This window comes from Struthio camelus, chromosome 1 (assembly GCF_040807025.1).
Source record: "Struthio camelus isolate bStrCam1 chromosome 1, bStrCam1.hap1, whole genome shotgun sequence".
In the NCBI taxonomy this organism is placed as follows: Eukaryota; Metazoa; Chordata; class Aves; order Struthioniformes; family Struthionidae; genus Struthio; species Struthio camelus.
The window spans coordinates 45,086,755-45,111,938 of NC_090942.1; the positions used below are offsets into that span (position 1 = coordinate 45,086,755).

The window sequence follows — 25,184 nt, forward strand, 5'->3', positions numbered from 1 at the left end:
TAGAATGAGAAGAATGTTGTGAAAGGTAAATCTGAAATGCTGGAGTGCAGTGGATAGCTTGTTGTAGGCAAAGGTATGTAACAAAGCTTTAAAGACACTTTAAGCTGTTATTTTGTGAAAATCTAGTTGAGATACCAAAAGTGTGCCACTAATACTCAAGAGTTTATATTCTGTCCTTTTTTCTTTATTTCTGGCTGATCGGAAGAAAATTTAATTGACAGAAAATTGAAGCAGTATAAAAGCTGTATTTTTTCGCATCCTTTCACTAAATTCCCTGCTTTTCCTTGTAATCTGCAACTTTCACTGTGAACATTACATTAATCCTTACACACTAACTCTTAATCAAACAATATTTCCTTATAGGTGAGCAGTATTTGTTACAAGGTATGTCATAACTGTCTTGCCAAGAAGAATCTAACCAGCTTTGTGAAGAAATGGATCTTCTCTAAATATTACCCCCGTCTTATCTCTTTTTAATCAATAATATAGATAGAAGTTACATAATCTGCAGTAAAAGGGAACAGGGTTTCAAATAGCACTATTCTATACTCTCTTTAAATTCCCACTCAGCGCACCAGCATTGTTATTCTCAATAGTCGCAAGCATGACTGAGAAAACAGGATGCAACCTCCTTGCTCACTCCCATTAAAAAAGAAAAATGAACCCAAATTAGCAGCAAGGCTGTTGTGGGCTGAGTTATCCAACTGCATCCACTGGGTGCCACCACCTCACCTTGCAGAGTGACTCAGCCTGAATTTAGTTTAAACCCCCGCCAGCTGCAAGGGCTGTCCCAGGCCCCAGGGTGAAATCCAGCTTCCAGGCTCCCATTGTTGACTGACGCGGAGTTGTGTAACACTGTAGAAAAAGCATGTTTCACATCTTCCACCTCTTGTTAGCCCGTAGTGAAGTTAACGTTTGCAGAGTATGAGTTGGGGTTTTGAGCGCAGGTCCAACATGATATCCATACAAACTGTGAGAGCTGGTCAGCAGCAGTGTGGTGGGCAGTGCAATGACAGGAAAGATACCAGTCTGTCTTGTGAACTTCTGTTTTTCCTTCCTTTGGTTTTTAGGGGGGATAGGAATATCTTGCCACAACTTTCCTTGCATTATAGACAGTTTCTGTTTGCTAACGTTCGTACAGTTTGTGGGTATTTGAGTAGTTAAGACTTGCTTTTGGGAAATTAGCGTGCTTGGAGCTGACAAGAGCTATAAAGCTTTTGCAAGAAAGGAGAAAGAAAAACAATGAACTCAGTATCCTGGAGAGGACACATCAAATAATTAGGAAACTGAAGCTTTCTTCTTGTCTCAAAGGCCGTAGAAAGCCATGACTGCCATCCCAATTCGTCATTCCCTCAGCCATTGCTTAGTTTCATACTGTGATAACATTCTGTTTAACAGACTCCTGGTGATTTTCTTCCCTTAAACAAATAAGAGATATCCAAAGAGATTTCTTTTTATTGTTACTCTATTCCCTTCCACAAACTACCTCTCCTCTTAGAAGAGGTAATGATGTTTCCGTGGGCTAAATATAATTTCTGTCCCTACCTTTACTACCCTTTGAGTGAAATTATCTGAGGGAACCACCATACTCATTTCAGTTGTGTCAGGAAAGGGATGCCAGAGAAGCCCTAACGGTCGAGGTTTAGAACAAGGTGTGGATATGACAATTTCTTTGGTCCCTACCCATTGCAACCAACGGCAACCATCACAAATGACATACGAGGTTGCTTAGGCTGCGCTATTCTTGTTGCTCGGTAATGTATCAGTTTCCCTGCTTTTACTTACTCTCCTGACAGTTTTCTGTCTCTCCGTGAAATAACAGATGCCAAAAACTAAGCTCATATGGACTTCAGAATGGAGGGGAAAAAAACCCTTACCTGTATCATCATTTTGTTAAGCATGTTGACACGCAGAGGAGTGCTCCGTGAGAGCAGTTAGAAGGGTTACATTGTGGGCTGCTCTGTAGGAGAGGGGATATGATACACTGCCCTGTGATATATGATTCCAGCCATCATATCTGGAGTCCTCCCAGCCTCTGTGATGCATCTTCTCTGCACAGATGACGCCTGGAAAACCTGCATACTCTGAGCAGCCACCAGGTCACGGCGTTTGCCAGGCTGGAAGTAGGGACAGGGACTTTTCACAGAACAGCTTATAAACCTAATTTGTGATCTTTTTTATAGTTCAATTGCAGTCTTTCATCTGATATATACTTAACTATAGCAAGAAAATAAGGGTGCCTTGTCGACTGCAATCATAAAAGCTTTGACTCAGGCTGAACTTGGCAGTCCTTCTTTTTAGCCACCTCATTGGTTTTCTTATGGTGGGTTCAGTGTTTCGAGATAGGACTTGGCCTTTGGAGCCATGTAGCAGTGGTTTATAGCAAACGTGGCTCAAAAGTGGCAGCTATATTTAGAAAAGGAAATATTTCTGTGCAAGGGCTAGGTCAGTGGTAGAGGCCTAAGAATATTTAACTGATGGAGCGCCTTCAAGTTTTTCCATAACCTGGTGGCGCTTTATTCTATGGTTTCATTATTCAAGGTTCCCGATGCCTACACTTCCACTGGACAGGGCATGACAACCCGGGGAGACATTAGGTACTGACAGTTGGATTAGGTAATCCAAAGTAGGATTAGGTAATCCATCCTCTGCTTCTCTCATCTCCCAGCATCATCTACCAGGCACTCTCAGAATATGCTGGCTACTTCAGGTCTTACACATGACTTTGTGTGGTGCTGACACCCAGAACTTTGTGGACAAAATTTCTGTGAAGACAATCTAGCGTTGTGAATGCAGCTACGCACTGATGTGGCCTTGTGGATTTGGCCCTCATTCATGCAGAATGGATGCAAAATCTATAGATTTCAGTCATGTTTACATGGAATTGCTTCCTTTCACTGATGGCATAATGAATTGGATATCCTTCAGACTCTTTGCTATTGACTGTTGTTCAGAATGCATGTGTACGCATGAACTTAAGTATAATATCAAGTACTGTGTTTCGCCTTCATACCTAGGGAGCTGAATCATACTTCAAATGAGATTTCCTATGGAGTGCAAGACTGATCACCAGTGAAAGAACTGACCACATCTATGATTAGGAGAAATCTTGGTGGAAGGGCCAGATTGACAGTTGCTATTAACTGAAATTTCTGTCGGTAGAGTGAGAGCAATTTGCACTGGCTCCATTGCAGTATAATGATGCATTTCCAGCCAAAAAAGGATTTGTTAAAAATGTTTGAAACTGATCGTTGATATGCGTCTCAGGATTATATCACTCCACAGCAAAAAAAAGAAATGTAAGGAACAGGGTTTTCTCAAGATCTGCTACTTTCTAGCTACACTTTGGCAGGAAGTGTGGTAAAAGTAGAAATAGATAAAGCAGCAGCAAGTCCTACTGCTTGGGATTTGTTTTTTAATTATTATTTATTTTGTTTTCTCGATCACTTTGCTTTACTCATTTGGCTGTAAGGCAAATACATTCCCTGTTGATTTATCCCCACTCAGCCAGGGGCTTTTGCTACTCAGTTTGATTCCTAATATGGTAGCAAAAGCAGATTTTGTGCCAGTTCCAGAGAGCTCCTCTCAGCTTGTGGAATGCAGCGAGAAAAGAGTCCTGCAGAGACAAACAAAGATACTTGTCACTCCAATGCTAACAAAGACCAGAAAATGGGCTTTCCCCGCATGTCCTGAATTTTTTGCTTTCACTACTCTTTAAATCACCATTTCTATCTGTCTTTATACTAAGGCTGCAAATTGTTTCCTGTTACGTTGCTGAATAGGCTTTCTTGACCACATCTGAAAAAGATTTTTCCTATAACTCTGGAAAACACCTACTCTATCACAATGAAGTTTTTCTTATACGAGCATATGGCCTGAAGCATGCTGTCACAGTACCGGGGGATTAATTATAGCACAGAGGAATAAAACGATGAGGGAATTGAAAACAAATCAGGATTTCCCTCTGTATTTTATTTTGCTTTTCTAATTGCTTCAAGACACCAAACATTTCAATGCTTTGATATATCTGCTGTCCACTTAAAGGAGACTAGTTTTCTATGTTTTTGTTAATAAAGTATTCTTCAAATAATAGATTATCCAGCTCACCAAATCCAGAAATGGCCTTTGTTGGTAAAAAACCAAAATCCAGAGGATTAAATTCCTCCACCAGACAGGATCTCTAAAAGGTTAATACGGCGCTAGAAATTAATTTCATTCCAAATACAGAATAATAGTGTGCAGTGACATGACTTTGTGATAAGCATTTGTTAAAGCTAAATCCTCCCTAAGCCCTGCAATTGTTTCCCTTTGTGCTAATGGCAAGCTAACAGGAGGTGCGCACGCTCTCCCTCTCTCTCCCTCTCTCTCCCTCTCCCTCCCTCTCCCTCTGTCACTCCCAAAGAAAAGCAAGTTTATTGTTTGCTAAATCTGGGTATTTTTTAGTTAAAACCTCAGTTCTCCTTAGGTCGTTTTATTTTAACATTTGTACTCTTCATTTCTGGCAGAATATTTTGTCTTTCTGGAATCAAACAAATTTATAACAAATTGAATATTCTTGTTTGCTAATTGCTGTTACTGGGGATGTACATCAAACAGTAAGTATTTAAACTATTTCTTGTTATTGCTGTTGAGTGACTGCCTTCATTTTCATTATTCCGACAAAAAAAGAGGCCTATTGTCACAGGTATGTTGGTACTGACTGGTGCAGGCCAGTGTTCAATAGGAATTTCCGAATGAAACATGAAGCCAAAGATTCCAGGGAAATTGGTTACTTAACATTCTTCCCAGTGATTTTCAGCAAGAGGTAGGTGCCTTTGAAAAGGGACCCATCGATCTTTGAAAATCTATTCAAAATTTGGTGAACATTCCTTGAAAAGCTCTTCCACCTTAGTTTTCCTGAAATTATTTGTATTCTCTATTATACTCTACAAGTACTGTCTTGGCTTGGAACCACAGTGGCGCCCATCCTTCTCATACCGTCATTTGCATCTATTGCTTCCAATTAAAAACACTTATCAGTTTTATTCCTTTGTCATCCTCTTCCTCATCTAATACCTCAAACACTTGGGCTCACTTCTTCAAATATTCCTACTTTCAATTCTGAAAAATCAGAGGGTTTCTGAAATTCAGATGTGCTTTTTGGATTCTTGGGTTGTTTGCTTTTATTATAGCATATGATCCCTTGACTAGACTACATCAAGATCTTGTTTCAATGAAGTAGCAAAACAGAAATATGCTGAGCTGCTGAGATTTAATCTGGTTTCTCAGTGAAGCACAAGATCGGTCCCCTCCACCACTTTTGCACCGAATTGGGTATCTGCTGTCTAAATTTGTAACAGGTATCCAAGCTGAAAACTATCATGTATCTTTGGATTTCTGTTTTTTTGTCACATTTCACTGCCTTTTAAGCTAAAATGATATGCAGTAAGTGGTGAAACAATAACCTGTCAGTCAGATACCCATTTGTGCCATTAAATGCCTGGTAGAATTTAAAGAATCTTTGGGAATATTGGGGTATGAGCTATTGACCATGATATCAGAAATACTTCCATCTTTCATCTAACGATACAATTTGTCAAGTTATCTTTTCTCTTGCCTTATAATAGGATTAGCATTCTTAGAAGCAGAGTATTTTTACTGCAGATGCTGTTGGCCTTGAACAATTGTTGTTTAGTCTGCCTTGAATATTAGCACTTAAATTTTATAGTATTCTGTTTACAACACAGAGACCTCGTCGTAGCTTGCCTAGGGCACTGGAGAGAAGTAAATTGTTTGTTCTACCAAGGGCTTCAGCCCTTATATAACTCTTGGGTAGACATAATCTCACTTAGATGCTACTCTTGTTTAAGTAAAAATTTGCCTTAAGTTTCAGGTCACTGCTTTTCATTATGTGGAATCAGCAGAGACGTGTGCAGGCGTGCGGGCTCCCAGCCCTCACTCTGCGAGTACCTCACTCTGGCCTTCAGGCTTTTCAAAACGTAATCTTTCTGATAATGCCAAATAGGTTTTTAAGAAGTGGTCATTTTTTCATTAAAGGATGTAAATTAGCTGAACTCAATCGAAACAATTGATAAATTTAGCCTATATGGTGACTTCTCTTGCTGATGTTGAGATTATGATGTTGCCCGTCCCAAGAAAATCTGCTTCAGAGCTTGTTTTCCTGCCTGTAGTACCTAAATTTAATCTGAAAAAAAGGTAATCTTCACAACAGTATTGGAAAGCACAGTCCAAAAAAAGGCCCCTCTTACTCTCCGGGTGGGTGCAGTTTTTGCCTTGGAGTCTTCCAGGAGTCGTCTTCCCTCCACCAGAAAGCAAACTGGCTGCACTTGTCATGAGTCTTTCCCTGAGCAGGGAGTAGGGAAAGGGTTCATATGGCCTCTGTGTCTAACCAGGCAGGAATAAATGTCCGTATCATTAGGTTTCATCTACAGGACTGATGTTATATGCTTTGAGGCAGGAAAGACATTGATGCACTGAATCGCACTAAAGTTAGATGCCAAAAATAGTCTGTATGAATAGCCAAAATATATCCCGCAACCCTGCCTACCAGACACTAGGTGTGTGGGGCAGGAGGAGAGAGGGGGAGATAGAGAGAGAGAGAGCTACTAAATATTTTATCCTAGTGATTCTGTAGGCTAAAAGCAAGACTGCAGTCACGTAGCTCCTTAATTCCATTTGCACTTTTTCCTAAAAGCGCAAATCTGAAATATAATAATAAAATAATTATAATTATAGTAATAAAGTAATGCAAACAAAATGAAAGCTGAATGGTATAAAAATACAAGCTTTTCAAGGAGAAAAAGTACTAGGAACATATACTCCAAATTGAGACTGAAAAGTGGGCGGTCATGGGCTCCCTTTATACACAACCACTGATGAATGAAACTAACTTTGAAAGTCCTGATATGCTCTTAAAATAAATATCAGCTTTGCTAAAGCACAACAAAAGTTGGTTTTTCAGCTGGGAAAAGTGCAGATCAGGTTGCTTTGCTGGTAGTCACAGGAGCTATAAGACTATTTTTTCATTCCTTCTGTACTGCAGCAGTTCCTGCAGTATTAGCTGTCAATGGTATTTCTAGTTTAATCATCTGAATCATGAAACAGACCTCGTTCATGTTGTCTAAGACTAAATGTTTGTCCAAATGAAGAAAAGCAGTTTGTAAGTAGCAGCAGTAGGTTTTTATTCCAAACATGGCAATTACTTTTCAGTGTAGCGCTTTGCGTTGGTCTCTTGTTTCATTTATGTGAACTAAGGTAAGTGGGGGTTTCCTACCCTTTCTCTCCCATGTAGATAAGGCATACTGCTCCTTTGCTTTTCTATTTTTGCTGTCCTCTGCTTTTCCTCCCAACTCAATGTCACATTATCCTTGCCTGGGAGGATATGGACTATGCAGTCATTACTGGGTTTGCTGCATTTGGGAAAAACGCTGCCTTGTGGGCAAGATGCTAGTTCAGTGCTTCCTATGTAAGGCAGCCTTTAGCACTGCCTTTGTCTTCATTGTACTGTGTTGCCTCTAACCCTCCCTGGGGGAGGATGCAGATCACCCTTAGGCGTGCTGTGTTAGCCTTTCCTCCTGTAAAGACAGTCAGAACAGGGTAGCACCGCGTTAGTGTGCAATCAAGCCGTAAAACCTTACTGTGACGATGGTGACGTGAAAAGACTGTGATGTGAAATGTATGTTCTTGCTAAAGCAAATTGCTAATAAACTACTGAGCCTAGCTGCTGGTTTGGATAGAGTTTCTCTGTATTTCAGTGCTGATCACTTCCTTTCAGTGGGTACTGCCACTCACTCCGATCTGATTTTCTTTATTATCCGGTAACAGTGGAACGTCTGTCCATCCGCAGCGCAACCTGGGGTTAGGATTTCTTTCCCTTCACAGCTACTGTGGGGTTTTTGGTTTTGGTTTTGTTGGGCACCACGAGAGATGTATTTGTTCTCGGTCAGCAGTGTGTTGAAAGTACAATAAAGATGAAAGGAAAAAGTCTGTCAACTGTTTTCAGACAGATATAAAATAGAAAGGGAAAGTTGCCCCCTACAGCACCGCAGACTCCACACGTTAGTCCTGAATAAAGGTGTCTTAATGCTTGGCCATGGCAAAGTATTCTTTTTGACTAGATATCACTTCTACTTCTTTCTGATTGGTGTTAATTTCTTTGAACGAGTTCCTCCTGTTAACAGAGCCTTTCCCCAAATGAAGGTAATTCCTCTCTTGGCTTACTCCCCGTTATTTCCAGGTCTTCGCCCTTGTGTGCCTCTGTGGGGCACTGTCATCTTTCTCGTGGCAGTCATTCCAGATGTTCAGGTCAAGTCTGGCAGCGCACAGAAACAGTCAGGCAAATAGAAATGCTTAGCTAAGCAAAATTCCTAAATCTCCTGGAGTGTCTTTCGGTCAAAGAAACAGTGGTTTTGCCTAAAACATTCATAGTGACGCAACCGGAAAACAGTGGAGGCTTGAAAAGGCGAAACATAATTCCTCACCTCTGCATTTTTTGCAGACTTGTTTAGGCAGCTCCCCCCAGGTGCCTGGTCCCTCTGAATGCCGTCGTTTGGCACCTAGCTCTCCGCCAGCGCTCTCGGTTTCAGCAGAGGTGCCAAGGGCCTGATTGTTTGCATTATCGATTTCACTGGGCAGCGTGTGCCAGAGAGCGAGCTACTGCCACTCTGTCCCTCAGCCCCTAATTTTGGTGCCCCTCTCTTTGTTAGGAGCCGTCCATTCTGCAAGGCTCACGGCTACTCACAAGCAGTCCTGCAAAATGCGCCATTATTTCCCCAGTTCCTACTTTTTCTACTAAAACATCCCACATGATTTATCTAGTTTTTTTTTTTTTTTCTTTATGATATGCTTTCGCTTCTGGCTCTGCTCTTCTGTATGTCCGTCCTGCTGAGTCAGTGTGTGTTTTCTGCCCCCAGCCCCACCAGTTCACTTGAGGACAGTACTTTGAATCGCTCTAAGCCTCTACGTATTCTCTCCGTTCTGGGATTTTCAGTATCACCAATTTAATAAATATAAATCTAATTAACTCTTTCTCCATATCATCAGAAGGCATTGCAGAAGATGAAACTCAGCAGTGCGCTGGAGTTCTCTGCCTCAAGTGTTGCCCGTCTGCTGTGGCTTCAGCTTGAATTCCTCTGCTGGAGTGTCTGTAGCTCTCCGCTACCCCAGTTAGTTGTTTTCCACTCTGTTATGTTAATGCCTCCCTCATCTTAGATGATATAGTAGTCTTTCCATTTGTGTATAAACATGGCATATCACAATAATGCTTTTTTTTGCTACCTAAAATTTCAGATACCTTCTGCAATATTTTAAAGTTTTCAAATGCCATGCTGTATATTCCCCTCCTAACTGCATTCATGCTTCATGAGCAGTCAGTGCCACCCCTTTTTGGTACAAATACAGTGGAGCAAGGTTTACTGCTTTGGTGTTCATAGCTTCCATGTAATCACATTTACAAAGTGCTTGGTTGAGTAGCTTTGCTTTTTCCACTAGGGTATTCTGTGTTTACACAGAGCCAAAACTTAAGGTGCATTTTCCTGTTGGTTCAACCCACGTTTACTGCACTCTGTAAAGCTATTTGTTTTGCCTGTGTGTAACTACGTTGAAATGAACTGCTTGGGTACCAGGGAGCCAGATCAACTGCCCTTGCTCTGGCAGTAAACTTAATCATAAGCTCATAAGCACTAATTTGTGCTCTTTTTAAATAAGAGTTTTGGCTGCTGCTTTTTTTTTTTCAGCTTTATGCTACTTTCCCCATCTGGCATTGTAACATTTGCTGTTATGTTCCAGTTGGAAGCGCTATGGGTGGAATTACAGACTCATCTGCCAGCTAAATAGCCCTTAGGCCACGATGAACGTTTCTGCTCCTACTGTCAGCTCTGCGTGGTTCGCGGTCTCCGTTTGGGACTCTCAGATGAGGGAGCTGTTGGCTCGCTGTCAGTTTTACAGCACCTCCTTCGTCCCAATGCTCTCCGGTTCTCTGAATTCAGCATTTCAACAACAACTTGATACTCATTTAGCTGCACGACAGAGAGGAGTTGTTAATTTGCAATTGGGCTTCCCTACGCTCTCCATTTAACCTTCTTTGTTGTAGGCAGGCTGTTGTCAGTTTTTATAAATCCTGACCCCTTCTCTCCCAGCATAAATGCACTATTGGAGTCCGTTATTCCTATGAGGGTATGCCTAATGTTATCAAATATGTATTTCCAAATGTTTTCATTTATTGATTATCCACTCTTATCATTTCTTCTGTTAAAGAAGCTTAGGGAAATATATAAAGCAAGTGAAGCCATTTAACCTGTTACATGTAATACCATGAGCAAGAAAGGGCCCTGTGTGCGCGTGCGTGTGTGCAGCGTCGGAAGCAGTCCACCCACCGGCATGGGGCAGACGTTAACCAGTGCAATATGAGTCTTTCTAACTAAACTGACAGCTGTCCGTGGCCACTCTGGCAGCCTGACCGGGCTACCTGCAATCTCTTAACTCCATTCGTGGCCAGTTTGCTATGGGTGGTGTTTGGAGAACCTGCCAGGCACACACTTGAATCCACAGCACACTTTTATAGTGATTTTAAAAAGAGCTTCACTGGTGTCAGGACTGGCCTGAACACTACGCAGGGATCTGCAACAAATACTTCGCTACCCACCTTTCTCTTGTGCAGCAATCAAGCATTGGCTTCAGCTAAAGATTTGGCTTATAATCATCAAGTAATCCACAGCCTCGTGGGGCTGTGGAAACTATGATGAAGACCCAACTAAATAAATAGGAACATCAGCTGAGGATTGAAAGTTAGGCAGCAAATAAACTTTAAGAATGAATCAACAATCCTGTTTTCAAGGAAATGTTGTGGATAAGAAAAAAATACAAACCCTATATTTTGTGCCAAGAGAATTGCTTCTAATGAGGATGTTTTTCAGTATTTCCCTTGAGATATCAGCTGCTCTTTAAAGATAATGTTCCACCTTTAATTTGCTCATTTGTGGAAGAAGGTAGAAGGCCCAACAGCTTGCGTCAATGAGAATAAGCCATAACTTTTATGCAATCTAGAATGTACCGTAGCTCTTCTTAGTAATTGTACCTTATATTGCTTCTTCCCTAGATAACGCATTTTTTTCCCCCCTCTGGCTTTCCTTCCCAATCTGAGGCTTTCCGTTCATCAAAAAAATAATGGTCCAGGCACAATATCACTCTAAACACTTTATTCCAGAGGCCTTAATTATCCCCTGTCTTCCACACATGAATAAACAGAAGAAAAAAAGTTAAGACAAATTTTCCATGCCCTGAAAGCCACAGGCATTATGTGAATCATCCCTCTCTCAGGAGAGAAGGGTTTATAGGCCTGCAGAGGGAGGATGTCCCAGCATCCTTGGGAAAAAAACAGCAAATCTGTGGGAACTACCAGGAAGGTTTGGCCTATTTTGCTCTTCTCCCAGGAGCCCTGCTGCTTTCGGTTCCCTGGCTGTGGACACCGCTGCTGCTGCTTGCAAAGGCAGCAGAAAGCATACTGGTATCGCCGACACCGTCAGTGTTCAGTCTCTAATGGAAATGAAATCGGTTGCTGTATAAAATTGTGCATTCTCCTGAGCCAAAAAAGATGTGTCTGAAGAGCGTTTGCATGGAGGAGCGATGGGCGAAGGGTGCGACGCGGATTCTTGCTCTCTCCCATCTCGAGCCAAAGGCACTGGCTTAGCCTTTCCTCTTCTCTCCATCCGGCCAGGCCGTTGGAGGATGAGCGTCATTATGGCTCTTCAGTACGAGACTTATGACCACCCCGCAAGTCACCTCTATCCTAACTCTGTTTTCAGAGCTATATAGAAAGCTGCATTTCCAAATCTGATTTTCTTTACTTGTAGGATCAGTTTCTGAGCTCTTCAAGAATTTGTTCTGCTTCTCAAAATGGAAACTCAGCTGGCTGCTGACACCTTGGCTCTAAATGACAGTGATGTGTGCTTTGGCACGAGTTTGGTATAAATTTTCTTCTAATGGGAAAAAATGTGCTAATTAGCACCCAGTTATCCTGAACATTTTGAAGATAAAAATACAGCTGGAAGCAATTCTGGCACTGCATTTCTTCTCAGTTTCTACATTTTATTTGAGAACATCTTCTTATTACAGTGTTTTGTCATATGAATCTTTATTCAGTTGTATTTATTGCTAGTTTGTTCTGGCTCAGGTTTTTTTCCCATTAATCACGTTAGGCTTAGCGCTAGGCTTGCAGAAGGTTTTGCCTGATCCCATTGCACAGAGCTGTGCATGGTTTTTTCCTTTAAACCGCTACACCCCACCTCCCCCAACGCGGGACTGTAATTGCACACCTAATCAATTTTCAGTGTTTTCCCTGCAGCGTTTTTTCAAATTTGTCACTTTCTAGCTGCTTGCTTTTCGTATTTTGATTAGATTACAGGAGCCTTACAAATATTTATCAAAGATCAGCACCATCTTTATGTTTGTGTTCAGAAAAAAACATTGTAGTGAAACCATTCCCAGCCGGGTACTTTGTTGACGTTTTTCTGCTGAAGATCCATACACTTGGAAATGTGCATGCTAACTTCTATCCTAGCAAAGTGGAAAATGATTTTTCATTAACTATTGATCTCTGTAACATAATTTTCATCATAAAATCTCCCAACAGTCATTCTCAAGTTTCAGTTTTTCCTCAGATATTTCCATGAGCCATGATTTTCTTTTTCTGAGATGTGGTATTTTCTTTCAAATGTCAAGCTTGCTTTTTTTAGACCTCTAATAATTAAGTACATCTTGTCTATATCATGATGATGATGAACTAGCCTTTATTTTAAGAGGGTTTTATTTGTAGATTGGTCTTGCAGTCCAAATGAATCAAGGAGGCTTTACCTGTTATTACATACCATTTCAATTGTCTTTTAAATAATGTATTGGCATCTTGCTGTAAAATTCAGGAAAACAAAATATGTCACTTGGTCCCCCAGTGCTTTAAAAGCTGTTCAGCCAGCCTCCCTTGAGATGTTGTTGTAAAATCCACAGTGCACAATTAGTTATGAATTTTACAGCTTTTTAGCATTCATGGATAGACCGTTAATGAGGGAATAAATAGCAGAATTTTATTTAATCCCACACATTGCTTAACATGAGTTGTTAAGCAAGGTCCCTTTAGCAGAGGGACATCTGGATGCAGTATTCCGTCTTTTATGTAGAGGGTTAGGTCCACGCGCAGATACCTGTGGATGTAATGTAGACGTAAATCTCTCTTGACTTGAAGGGAATAAAATTGTAGGAAAAAACAGAGTGATGTTCACCTCTTCTAGTTTTGAATGTCTGCAATATAACTGTTTACATCACAGCTAATTGCTCAGTGGAGAGAAATAAATATTTTTGGGGTGCAATTCACTTGACCAAAGACAAGTATCTACTCTGGGATGAGATAATTATCCAGAGTACCTGAAGAGAAATGCTTATTTCTTTTAATCGGCTAGAGATGACGGCGTCAGAGGCAGACATTCACATTTGGTCAAAAGAATTCCACCCTTTATGCCCACCTATGCACTTAGCATACAATTTATTTCATTGCTGGGCTGCAATGTAAGTTCTGTCATCCTTACCAGTCTCGCTTATTCGGTGAGACTATTTACATATTAAAGTATTACTCAGCATGAGTAATGGTGCCTGCACTGAGGTTATGTTACAAGTACAGATAAGAGCAGTTTCCATTAGCGCTAAACTTTATCTCAGAAGAATCACTAGAGGCTGGCACTTTTCAGAGATTGTGCTTCCTTTTGATTATCCTCCCTTCTTGCAATAATTGACTCCAAGCAGTTCAGCTTCTGTTATTTGATGGAACCGAAATCTTTCTTTTTCAGAGATTTATTTGTGAAGTCTCAAGAAAGCGTGCGCTTCGGCATCAGATTGTCTGTGTAGATCACAAGGAAATAGATTACTGAAGAGTTAAGGGAGTTAGCGATAATGTGGTGGGATAAAGGAGAGTGTAACTGAAGATAATGCAGGGTTTGGGGGGGGGGGCCCTTTATGAGACCCAGAACAATAAAGAGAGGGGAGAACTAGGTAAGACCAGGAGAAATAGAAAGTGGATGTACAAACTGATGAGAATAAACTCAGTTAAAATCTCTAATGGCCCATGCACTTACTTGAGCTGGACACCTTGTTCTGGTTTGCAGCATTTCTGTGATTAGTAAAACAAATGTTAGTTAATACTTTCCTCTGAAATTAGAATTAGAAATATGATTTCATATAGGTGACATTTAATGTGCATTTGGTTTGGCATGACAATTTTACACTCAGGTTGCTCTGAAAAAACCAAGGATTCTGGCCCACATGATATACCCCCTTCTGTGATCTATTTGGGATCATTGCCATCACTGCCAGTTCTGCACTACATTGGCAGTCTAGTACCATTTGGATCTTTGCTACTACAACTGGCCTTTCATTGAGCCTAACTCAAAATAAATCACCTGATGGACAAACGTAAGAAGCTGGTTAGCACATGAAAAAGAAACCGCAAAAACCTAGCTTCTTTGTCTGGCCCCACGGCCATGAGATATCCAGGGTCAGATTTTGCTCTCAGCGTGAAGATAGAGAATCTCATAAAGTCAATAGAAGCAAATCGTTTTAAGTGAATGTGCAAGCAATCCCCAAGCATTCACATACACTTGAATTCTAGGTTAAAAATAGTTTCCTCCAAAATACGGCGTGTTTGTGTAGATAGGAATATATACCTGCACTGCTGTATAAACCATTACTATAGAGTTCTCGATGGGCATATGAAAAAACATCCAATCTGTGTATATGGTCCATACATGCACAGAGGTCAGTAAACAATTGACTTATATCCACTAAATTCATTTCCCTCTTAATAATAACACTACTTAGCCCCCCAGCTCACTGTGCTTATTCAAGTTATATTCTAACAGCATCATATCTGATTTCCATATTTTAACACACTGCCACTGGCTTCTTAACTGATAAATTTTCTTACGATTTATTATCTATACCGAAAATGTCTTTTTTTGTGTCAAAACAAGTATGCATTCGACATGGAGCCTCAGCAAAAGTGATGAGATAAATGGATTCTTCTCAAGTATCAGTTAATGTTGAGGGACTCCAGGTTTAGCTGTTTTCCACCTTCAGAACCCTATTAGCAGTGCTGTTGAATCCAGTATTCAAGAGGAACTGGAACTCGCTTGCCTTTTTGTTAACGTTGATGCTCTTCACATAACGCTCCTTAATTCGTACACTGAGCAGCCAAAAGGAAGCCTTGCAGTCCCCTGTCTAGCCCAGAGCGTGGAACTACCCAGATTTAATTCATATTTGAACTTGAATCTTTTGGGGGACGGGGAAGTCTTAGCTCACGCAACACAACTCTCACACAACTCGCTTTTGTCACACAACAGAGAGTTCACCACAAGCATCGAGAAGCTATTCCAGTAGTCTCACTGCTAAAATATGTGCCTATTTCTAAGTTAGAATTTGTCTAGTTTCTTCTAACGGACTTTGGATCTTACTATACCTTTGATTGCTGGCCTGAAGAGTCCACCACCAAAGTTACATTTCCTTTGTAGGTACCACAGGGTGTGAGCAAGTCACGCCAGTAACTTCACTGCTCTGGACTCCTAGGCCTTTCACAGTAAGGCATATTTTGACTGTAGCTGAATGCAATTCTTTTCAGATAATCCAAGCATGAGTTTCATTGGACAGTCTTAAAGGATGGTTTGTTCATAGTGATAATATTTAATTTCAGTGTTCATTCGTCTTTCTTCCGTACCTTGATCCTTTTCTCAGAAAGGGAAAGAGAAGCCCTTTCCCTTGATAGCTCGCATTCAGGTTCTCTTAGTTGATGCCACAAATGACTTGTGGCTGGCAGGAGTTTTGTGTGGCTCCTACTAAGCTGTAGGGAGGGAAGGCTTGCCTAGACCACCATCACAGTTCAGCTACTTAAAGCCAAGAGTGGTAACCTACCCAGGTTTTGGTGACACTAGCGTACGGGTTGTTGGAAAAGATGAGCTCAAGTCTCTTCAAACGGTGCTTCAGGCAAAAAACATGACTGAGCTCGGTGGAAGTACTGCTAATTTACACCACTGTGAAAGAAGAACTGCAAGTTCATTCTCTAAATAGGAACATGGGTCCTGCGACAGGTTAAAGACTGATACTTCTATTTTTTTTTTAAGCAGGCAAAATTTCCATTGGAAGTGTAACCACTGAGGTATCACTTCACAGCGGTAACTTCACTGAGAATTTTGCTTGTGCGAGGAATATTTGATGAGGAACTGAATCCGTTCTGTTACTTGGCCACCAGGCGTCACACAAAATAACAACGGAAATTCAGTAGAGAGTCACAAAAGCAATTCATAATTTGTATGGATATTGTGGCCTGAACCTCATTCTAACTGCATGTAGCGCTAAGATACCGAACTGGCACGTAAGGGACCAAGTCCTTTACGGCCATGTAGTCTGGCTGCGTGCCAGACTAACGCATACTACGCTGTGTCAGTCACCACGGGGCGGGCGGTGAGAGGACGGGACAAACGGCAGTATCCTCGCAGGAGAGCGATGGGAAGAGCTGCCTGGCGGTTAGAGAGCGGCCAGCCGCTCCGCACCCAGATCGCCGCACGCTTGCTTTCAGCAGCGTTCACGGGGCTTAGAGAAAACCACTCCACCGTGCCAGGCCCCATTGCGGAGAAACCTTTCCAGTAAGTAAATAACATTTAAGGAAAACATTTCCAGTACGATTCATGAAGTACAGGACGAAACCGGGTGGGAATTTACCCCTCCCTAGCGCTGTTAAGGAGACAGTGCAAAAAATAGTTTGTGTGTTATTCCACCAGGAACACCTTGTAATCTTACAGGAGCTATTTTCCTTCTCCATACGTCCAGTAATGGAGATGAAGACTTTGTGGAAATATGAGGTGTTTTTTATTAAAAATAGTTCTTTTAATTTTTTCCCCTCCATTCTAGGGGATTAAAATCTGTACAAAACACACAAAACTCCCTTTCTTACCCCTTCCTCTTCTCTGTGATTATTTAGATCCCTATGTGAAAATCCATCTGATGCAGAATGGTAAGAGGCTGAAGAAGAAAAAGACGACAATTAAAAAGAACACCCTGAATCCCTACTACAATGAGTCGTTCAGCTTTGAAGTACCATTCGAGCAAATTCAGGTAATGTCAAACAGTGTTTTGTCTTCTCTCTGCATTCCATTTCTCAGCCCTGATAAATATTTAACAGGAACCTTGTTAATTATCACGTGTGCATGCCTTCATTAGCACCTAGGTGCCAGTCTTGCGCTACATTAGATGAGTGTGACTGCTTCAAGAGGGAACAGATAAAATGCACAGTACTTACGAAGCTTTGATTCATCAGTGAGAAATGGATAACTGACATTTTATGTTAACAGAAATGGTTTCTGAAAAAAAAAAAATCCACAGGGAGACAGTGAAGAAATGTGCCTGCAGAAAATGTAGGGATAAGAGAAAATGAATATACAGTAATTTCCCTCATATTATTTGAAATGCTAAATTGGCATCATCCATCACATTTGTTTTACCTATGCTTTAATAGTTACTGTTTGTTGAAAGTATTGCAGCATCCCATCTTAAGTAAAACACACTATTTAATCACAAGTTTTTTTCTGTTTTCCACCACACCATGAAAACTTTTTCAGTGGTTCCTATGTGCCTTGGAAAGGCATTTGATAGTCTCAGCGGTCAGGACTGCAGTATCTGTTTTCCTGGCAACTCAGTGGAGTTATAGCCCAAAGAGTTCTCCAGGTGCTGTTGCTGGGGATCTCAGTGCCTAAAACGGGGGCTCTCAGACGCCAACACACTGAGCTGGAAGTCAGCTATGCTAGCCAAGGAAAATGCCAGGAAGAGGGACCATGCCATTTGTCAGGGACTTAGATACCTGCCTGTGGGCTGCTGGGAGGCAAGTCCTCTCTCACTCAGGTTTAACTTCTCCTGACGTTAACTAAGCCTTTCTCACGGGAGAAGGGGTGGAGGTGTCCTTAACCGTCTCAGAGACATATGGGAAATACACACGCCGTAGCCTGCCCTCCCTACGTGAATTTGTACCTGTATCTTCAATGCCTCAAGCATGTACACCAATCACCTGTGGCTACGGCTTGTGTTGGGATTGTTCTTCTTAAATAACGAAGTAAATGGCCACAGAGCCGAAGTTGCCCTGCAAGCTGGGTGGTTCACTGGGAAAGGGAGAGACCTTGGGTCCGTCCTCTGATCCAGCTTGTGTAAACTTCACGAACATCAGTTGTTATGGGCCACCTACATTTTTGTTAAGTCTTAACCATTACTGTTGAATCATGTTTTCTCTCTTGCTCGCTTGTTAGAGTGACAGGGCAGGACATGGACAGGGCAGGATGTGTTGGAGGCAAGAGCTGCATGCTGGCTTTCCACCTGCCTGGGGGCCCTGTGAGCCTGGAGCTCTTTAGCAAGACAATATCTTTTCTGCGTGGGCCTAAGGGTGGAAAGGGTACTTTCAGGAGCCTCCCTGCTTTAAAGGCAACAGCCAGGGAATTCTTACTTTTGTGGGTTGTTAAGAGAGGTCTAGGAATGAGTTTTAGATGCTTTGCGACTGTCGGGATTTAAACGGCTTGGGCCAAATTTGGAGCCAAGAGCCCATTTCAGAGAAAACTCTTAGGCTATAGGAACTTGCAGCATCTTCTTGATGAGATGGGAGCATGGTAAGGGTTTTGACAGTCTATATTCTGGATTTTTATAGCAACTGTAGTAGACAAGATGAGGCCCCGGGAATAGTGACTTGGAAGCACGACTAGCTCATGTAAGAGTTTTTTTCACATCCCATAGTGTGTACAGGTGCCTGTGGAGTTTAGGAATCAGAAAGTGGGAAATCCAGTGGGACCTAATGCCCATTGATTTTAATGAAAGTTAGTCTGTGCGCTTGTGAAAAAGCTCGTAATCAGCATCTAAGAACCAGAGCAGGTGTATTCTGTAGGTGTTTGGGCATTTTGTCTTCTAATCCTACATCAGTTTAAAAAAGTGGTAATAGGCCCTTTAGAAAGAGTTGTAGTTTAACTGCTCAAAATTCTGCTGCATATTTTGATAAGTTTATGGGAATGACTTTATAGCTATTTACTTCAGTATATAGCTGCAATTTAAAATCTGTAATTATGGACTTTGGTCATATGCCAATGTATTTTGAAATTCGTTATAAAAGACTGTATTTAGAAGTGATTTCATTATGGCTTCTGAAGTAATTTCATCATTAGAAAAACACATTTTAAATGTTACTTAGAATTAATAGTGTAAAAGAATCACGGTGACCTTTGGCTAATTCATGTATAAGTCATTAAGTAAACTTTCACTGTCAAATAAGAAAATAACAGTTATTCCAGTTTCATGATGGTATGAAAGCAAAGATAAGAGAGATCATGGAAGGAAAGCAGAGCTGATTTTGCAGCTCAATAGCAGTACAGCCATGGAATTTAAAAAGAGGCAAACATTAACATTTTTCAACAATTTAATAGCAAACACAAATTCTGGCTCTTAAGGGAAATGTGTATGTAAGCTCATGTTCACAGCTGTGCATTATCACAGAAGACTGGTGCAAAGAAGATAATGGTGGAGCAGCAGGTTTTAAAAACAAAACCTTAAAAGAGAAGTTACATCTTGAAAGGCAATGGGAGGCCCCACTGGGAAGCCAAGCCCTGCTGATACAGGCAGATCAAGCCTATGTTTTGCCACTTTCGAAACGGATCATGGCCGTACATAGCAAAGTGGTCATGTCTCCAGACCCTTTCGCTCGCAGGAATGCCCCTTTCACACCAAAGAAACTGCTAATCCCAGTGTTTGTTAGCAGAGGTGGTGCTTTCCACTAGCACCAGTTGTTTTATTACACTGCAGTTGTTCCTTCAATATGCAGTACCAAGGGGCAGAGATGCTCACAGTTCTCTGTAGGTTTAAGCCAGAGACCATGAGCTGAAAGTCATCACAAGAGTTAATCATCTGAGCTTTATTGATCAATGAATAAGTGTCTTTCTTTGTTTACAGTGCCTATTGTTTTGCTATGATTAACAACAAAAAATCCAACAGTAACTAGCTTCTAGGTACAGCAGGCAGATTTTTTGTACCATAAAATAATATGCCTGCTTTCTATATCTGTGATTGTACCGTGCATCTAAAACAGAAACGTTCATTCGGGGAGGTACCATCAACATTAAAAGTGAGGATATTGCAAACAACAACACTGAAGCATCATTTTGGCATCTAGGAACACTGGCTTAAGGATGTTGCATTTTTATCATGAGTGCTCTGGGGAAAGTCTTGTGTCGGAGGTACACTTTTGTCAGCAGCAGCTATGTAAATACTTTTGTGCCTTTTGTAAGCATGTCTTTCTCTGGCTCAGTGATTTGCACAATCTTCTAAGGGACCCTCCTGAGTCTGGTCTTGTAGACGTGCTTAAAAGAATAAATCACTCTTAAAAGATTAATCCTATTACTGGCAACGAAATTAAACATGCTAATAAGAGCTCAAGGATCTACTTTTACTTAAACCTTAAGTTAAAAAACCTGATGCTTGAGAATAATGACTTTTCTGGAAGAAATGCGCTTCAGTGCATTTCTTCCTCCAATTCAAGAAACCTGTATGTGGAATAAGGAGCTGTATGTGTTTATCATGGGATGGAACAAAGTCAGGAAAATAGCTGCATGTTCCTCTTTAAAAATTAAAGCCTCTCAGGAAAAGTGTTTACTGCTAAGTAAAATCAGTCCAAAGCTGTTAAGTCCTAGATGCCGTTGAGAAAACACCATGCCACTGGAGGAATAGCTGCCCGTGCTGTTTTAACAAATATTAATGACCTGACGGAGAGGAATGAGTGCATGCGCACGCAAACACATACGCGAATGCCTAACTTGAACATCACCTCTCAATTTGCCCCAGTCTAAGCGAATGGAAAATTGTCTATGAGCTCTGACAGATGGGCTCTCGCAGATTTTGTGGGAATAGTTTAACCGCGTTTGCCAGAGGTTACTGGTCCTACAGCGGAAGTGGTACTCCAGGGCTGGCACAGTCGCAGGTCAGACTCCAGAGCATCTGGCAGAGCTGCTGTGTCAGAGGCCTGAAACAGTATGGTTTATACTGCTTTCCATCGCCCCCTGCACATCCAGGCCATTTTCTTGATTCCTTTATACACACACACACACACACACACAGAGGTATATAAACTGTGAGGGCTATCTTATGAATTTAGCTGCAAGTAACCAGCATGCTGGGTGGCTGGGACCGAGTTTAGAAGTAGAAGGGCAACTAACAGAATGAAGTTAGACATTGCAGATTATACCTTGGAGCAGAGCCGTTTCTGAATTGCACCTGCTGAGTTTAACTTACTTAATAGTGATGTGCTAAATTGCACTGCTTTTCATTTAGCTTAGCTTAAGATCTCACTTTTAGCTCTGTAGACCTCTAACAGTCTGATTCTTCTAAAGAACAACAAAAAAATCCACAAGTTGTTAATCTGTTAAAGGAAGAATACTGCTTTGGTTCCCGTATGATGCTCTTTGATGCAAAGGGACGAATTTCAAGTGAACGTGAAGGTTTTGAACCTAATTTCCTTTGCAAGACTCATAAGAAGCAAACACTGAAAGCTTTGAATTGAATTTGCTTATTGTTGGAGGGAATTTGCTCTGACTGCACTTACCCACTTGGTATGCATAGAGTCTGAATTGCAGTTGTCTGTCCTGAGATTCATCCCTGCCCACCTTCCAGGATGCTCACTGGTCTTTCTTTGTCTCCTTTTAGAAAGTGCAAATTGTTGTGACTGTTTTGGACTATGACAAGATTGGCAAGAACGATGCCATCGGGAAAGTCTTTGTGGGCTACAACAGCACTGGCGCGGAGCTGCGACATTGGTCAGACATGCTGGCCAACCCCCGGCGGCCCATTGCACAGTGGCACACCTTACAGCCCGAGGAAGAGGTAGATGCCATGCTGGCAGTCAAGAAGTAAATTAAATTAAATTAAATTACAAAAATATATATATATAAGAAGAAGCCTTTCTGCATTTGCCCACATAGTGCTCTTTAGCCAGTATCTGTAAATACCTCAGTAATATGGGTCCTTTCATTTCCAGCCATGTGTTCCTGACACAGATCAGTTGTACTTTTAAAATCCTGTTTTAATTTGCACAACTTTAAATGTAGAGAGCCCTCTAAAGGCGCTTCATTTCACCACTGCCCCCCCAGATCTACTCTTCTTTTAAGCAATATGATGTGTAGATAGAGCATGACAGAAATTATTTATTGTATCACACAGTTGTATATATCAACAGTATGCTGAGAATTTATTTCTAGTTTGTGTATTTGTATGTTGTAAGCGTTTCCTAATCTGTGTATATCTAGATGTTTTTAATAAGATGTTCTATTTTAAATTATGTAAATTGACTGAGATATAGGAGAGCTGATAATATATTATAGGGTAACTACTGTATCGTCTGCATTCCAGAAAAAATTTCCAACTTGTAAGGCACTAGTAGTGTTACACTGACATCTTAAAGGACAACTTAAATCTGAGCTTTCAACTGAACCGTTCTACTAACACGCTACACGTACACAGTGAATCTGGGAGGGGCAAATCCAATTTGGTAGACTTCTTTCACAGGCAACTTAGCATGATCTGAGCAGCTCCGTGGCTGACCTCAAGGAAATGTAGCCAGAAGCCAGGCGAGAACTTTTCCTGTACATATTCCAAAGCAAACACGCAACAGACTGAAATGGCTTTAGATTGGAAGTTGAGGAAGCAGTTCCATAGGAGGCGACAACTTCATCTACCACCCGAAGTAACAGCATTGCAGGGTTGTGCAGGGCTGGGGGGTGGGCGAGGGGTTGGGGGGGGGGGGGGAGAGATTCAACAGTAGCGACGTGCTGCCATGAAAACAAGAGTAGCAGCTCTCCGTTATCACCTTTATACAAAATTTGCATACTGTGAATTCCATCCACGATTTCACATGATAATGAGTTTGCACATTAGACTTTGTAACAAAATATTTTATTATACTAACTCAGATTAAGAAGGAATGCAGAATATTTTTTAGACACAGCCGTGTGAGTTTATTATACAAAATAGTTTCATGGTAAACAGACAGTATTGTAATCCCATCAGAAGATGACAAAATTTAGCCATAGTTCTAAATGCACTTCAAAGTAAGCCAAAAGAGAACAGCTAGTGACCTTTTATATACTATTTATACTTAAGTTTTAATTTGTCCTTTAAAAAAAAAGTGAAAACAAACAAAGAACAAGTTCTAGAAAACTGAAGCAACCTCTTCTGTATACTAGATGCTCGTTTCAGGAGGAGTTTTTAAATGTTTTCAATGTTATTATGTAGTAAATGGCACTATTATGAAGCTATTAGTCATTCCATAAGAGTCTTGAAAGACTGCTCTGTGTATCACTGTGACTGCCGTGTGTGCTTAGAAATGTAGTTTTCTCAGTGGATAGCAATCAATTTATTCCGTAGTGATATTGTAATAATACTGCCATTCCCTTCTACTGCACTGCCGAAGGACCGCATAGCACAAGCAGTTCTAGTTATTACGGACCAATTTAGAACTGGAGAGCTATGCAGGGGACAAGGATGTTATATAGACTGGGTTGACCACGCAGCATTTTGTCAAGCCCTGTGCAATATTCTACGTTTCCAACCACCCTCCTCCCCCCCCCCCTTATTGTGGACAGTCATCTTACGGCTAGAAAGCATGTCATCTCAGCTTGTAGCATCTCATCAGGTCATTTAGGGCATCACTTCGATCTTATGTACCATCCTTTGAGGCCCCTTGTTTATCTTTCCGAGCTGTGAATATATTCATAATGCTTTGAAGATTAATTATTTTCAGCACCGCGAACTACCCCAGAAATGTGGAATTGCTATACCTTTTGGACGGAGGCATGAGATGTGAACTATTAATGATGTTATCAATTGCATCTAAAACAAATTATTAGCGGGAGAAAAAGAAAAAAAGAAGGATGTGACCACAGAATTCTGTACTGAAAACTAAATTCTACACCCTGCTCCAAGGCTCTGCTCCTGAGAGAGGTGTGACAGTCTGAGGGGTCAGTGAGATGGCCAAGCACCAACATTTTCAGTACATTGGGAGTACAGGAAGCAGCATAGAAATGGGAGAATAAAAAAATCTGAATCACTCCCCACCTCCAAAAGTAAGAATAGCAAGACCCATTTTTTTTTTTTACATGAAACATGGGAAAAACACAAGTGAGACATTTTCTGATCTAAACAGGCGCATACATGCAAAGCATCAAGCTGGAATACTTTAAAATCTTAACCTTAAGGACCAAACCCCACCAAAGAGAAGAAGAACTAGACAGAGAGATTTCCAGCAAGAGAGCAGATATTCAGCTTCATGATACCAACTTTAAGTTGTTCATTCAGGATAGCTGCAGGTTCAAACTGCCAGAGCCGATGCATTGTGTGAAGGTATTCTTAATGCTTTCTCTTCCTACACTGCCAGACTGAATGTCACCATAGAATTGGTTTGTAATGTACTATGATTCTCAGAGACTGAACCTGCTATATGACCAAGATGACATTTTCATCCTCAAAGAAGCCACATGTACCTTTCTGACAAAGCTGTGTGAAGTATTAGAATCTGATGCTGTAGAAAGATCCTAGTTGCCTTTGTGTATATTTACTGCCTGCTTGAGTGTTTCTCTGTGTGGGTTTTCTCTGTATCTTGTAGAAATGTTTGGGGTGTTTTATCCTGCCATATCGCTCGTGGCCCGCGAGCTGACAACTTTAGCCGTATTTTACCTTCATTTTTGATGAGGTGGTTTATATTTTGTTTCACTTTGTGTAGTGACTTCCCACAGTAGTTTTCCAATTGTCGTTAAAATAACATACATATTACACAGATATTCAATAAAAATGTTTTATTTCCTGTTGATGTTTTAGTGTTTCTCTTCTGATTTGAAGTTTAAAAAAAATTTTTTCACCCTAAAACTTTAGCACAGTCATAATTTAGCAAGTTTTCCAATTGTAACGGCTGCTTCACCTTCAGAGGAGCTGCTAACCGCTGCTTTCCCTGGTGTGGTCTTTCACAAGACACTGAGCTGCAGCCAGGCGTTTGCCAGCAGAGGAGTTCTTCATCTCTATTGCAGGCTAAGAGGTATTACCCTGTTTTCCCAAGGATTTTGATTATTTGGCCTCCAAGAATATCA

At 41.1% G+C, this 25,184-nt stretch overlaps 1 protein-coding gene across 3 annotated transcripts in view; it reads left to right on the top strand.

Moving 5' to 3' along the window:
* Positions 1–24,910, top strand: part of SYT1 (synaptotagmin 1) — a 356,739-nt gene extending 331,829 nt beyond the window's left edge. For all 3 annotated transcript variants that reach the window (XM_068936351.1, XM_068936357.1, XM_068936356.1), the window contains exons 9-10: positions 17,012–17,145; positions 21,754–24,910. In XM_068936351.1, coding sequence (XP_068792452.1) covers positions 17,012–17,145; positions 21,754–21,960 — 341 coding nt within the window. In that variant the 3' untranslated portion in view covers positions 21,961–24,910. The remainder of the gene's footprint in view (positions 1–17,011; positions 17,146–21,753) is intronic.
* The last annotated feature ends 274 nt before the right edge of the window (positions 24,911–25,184 follow it).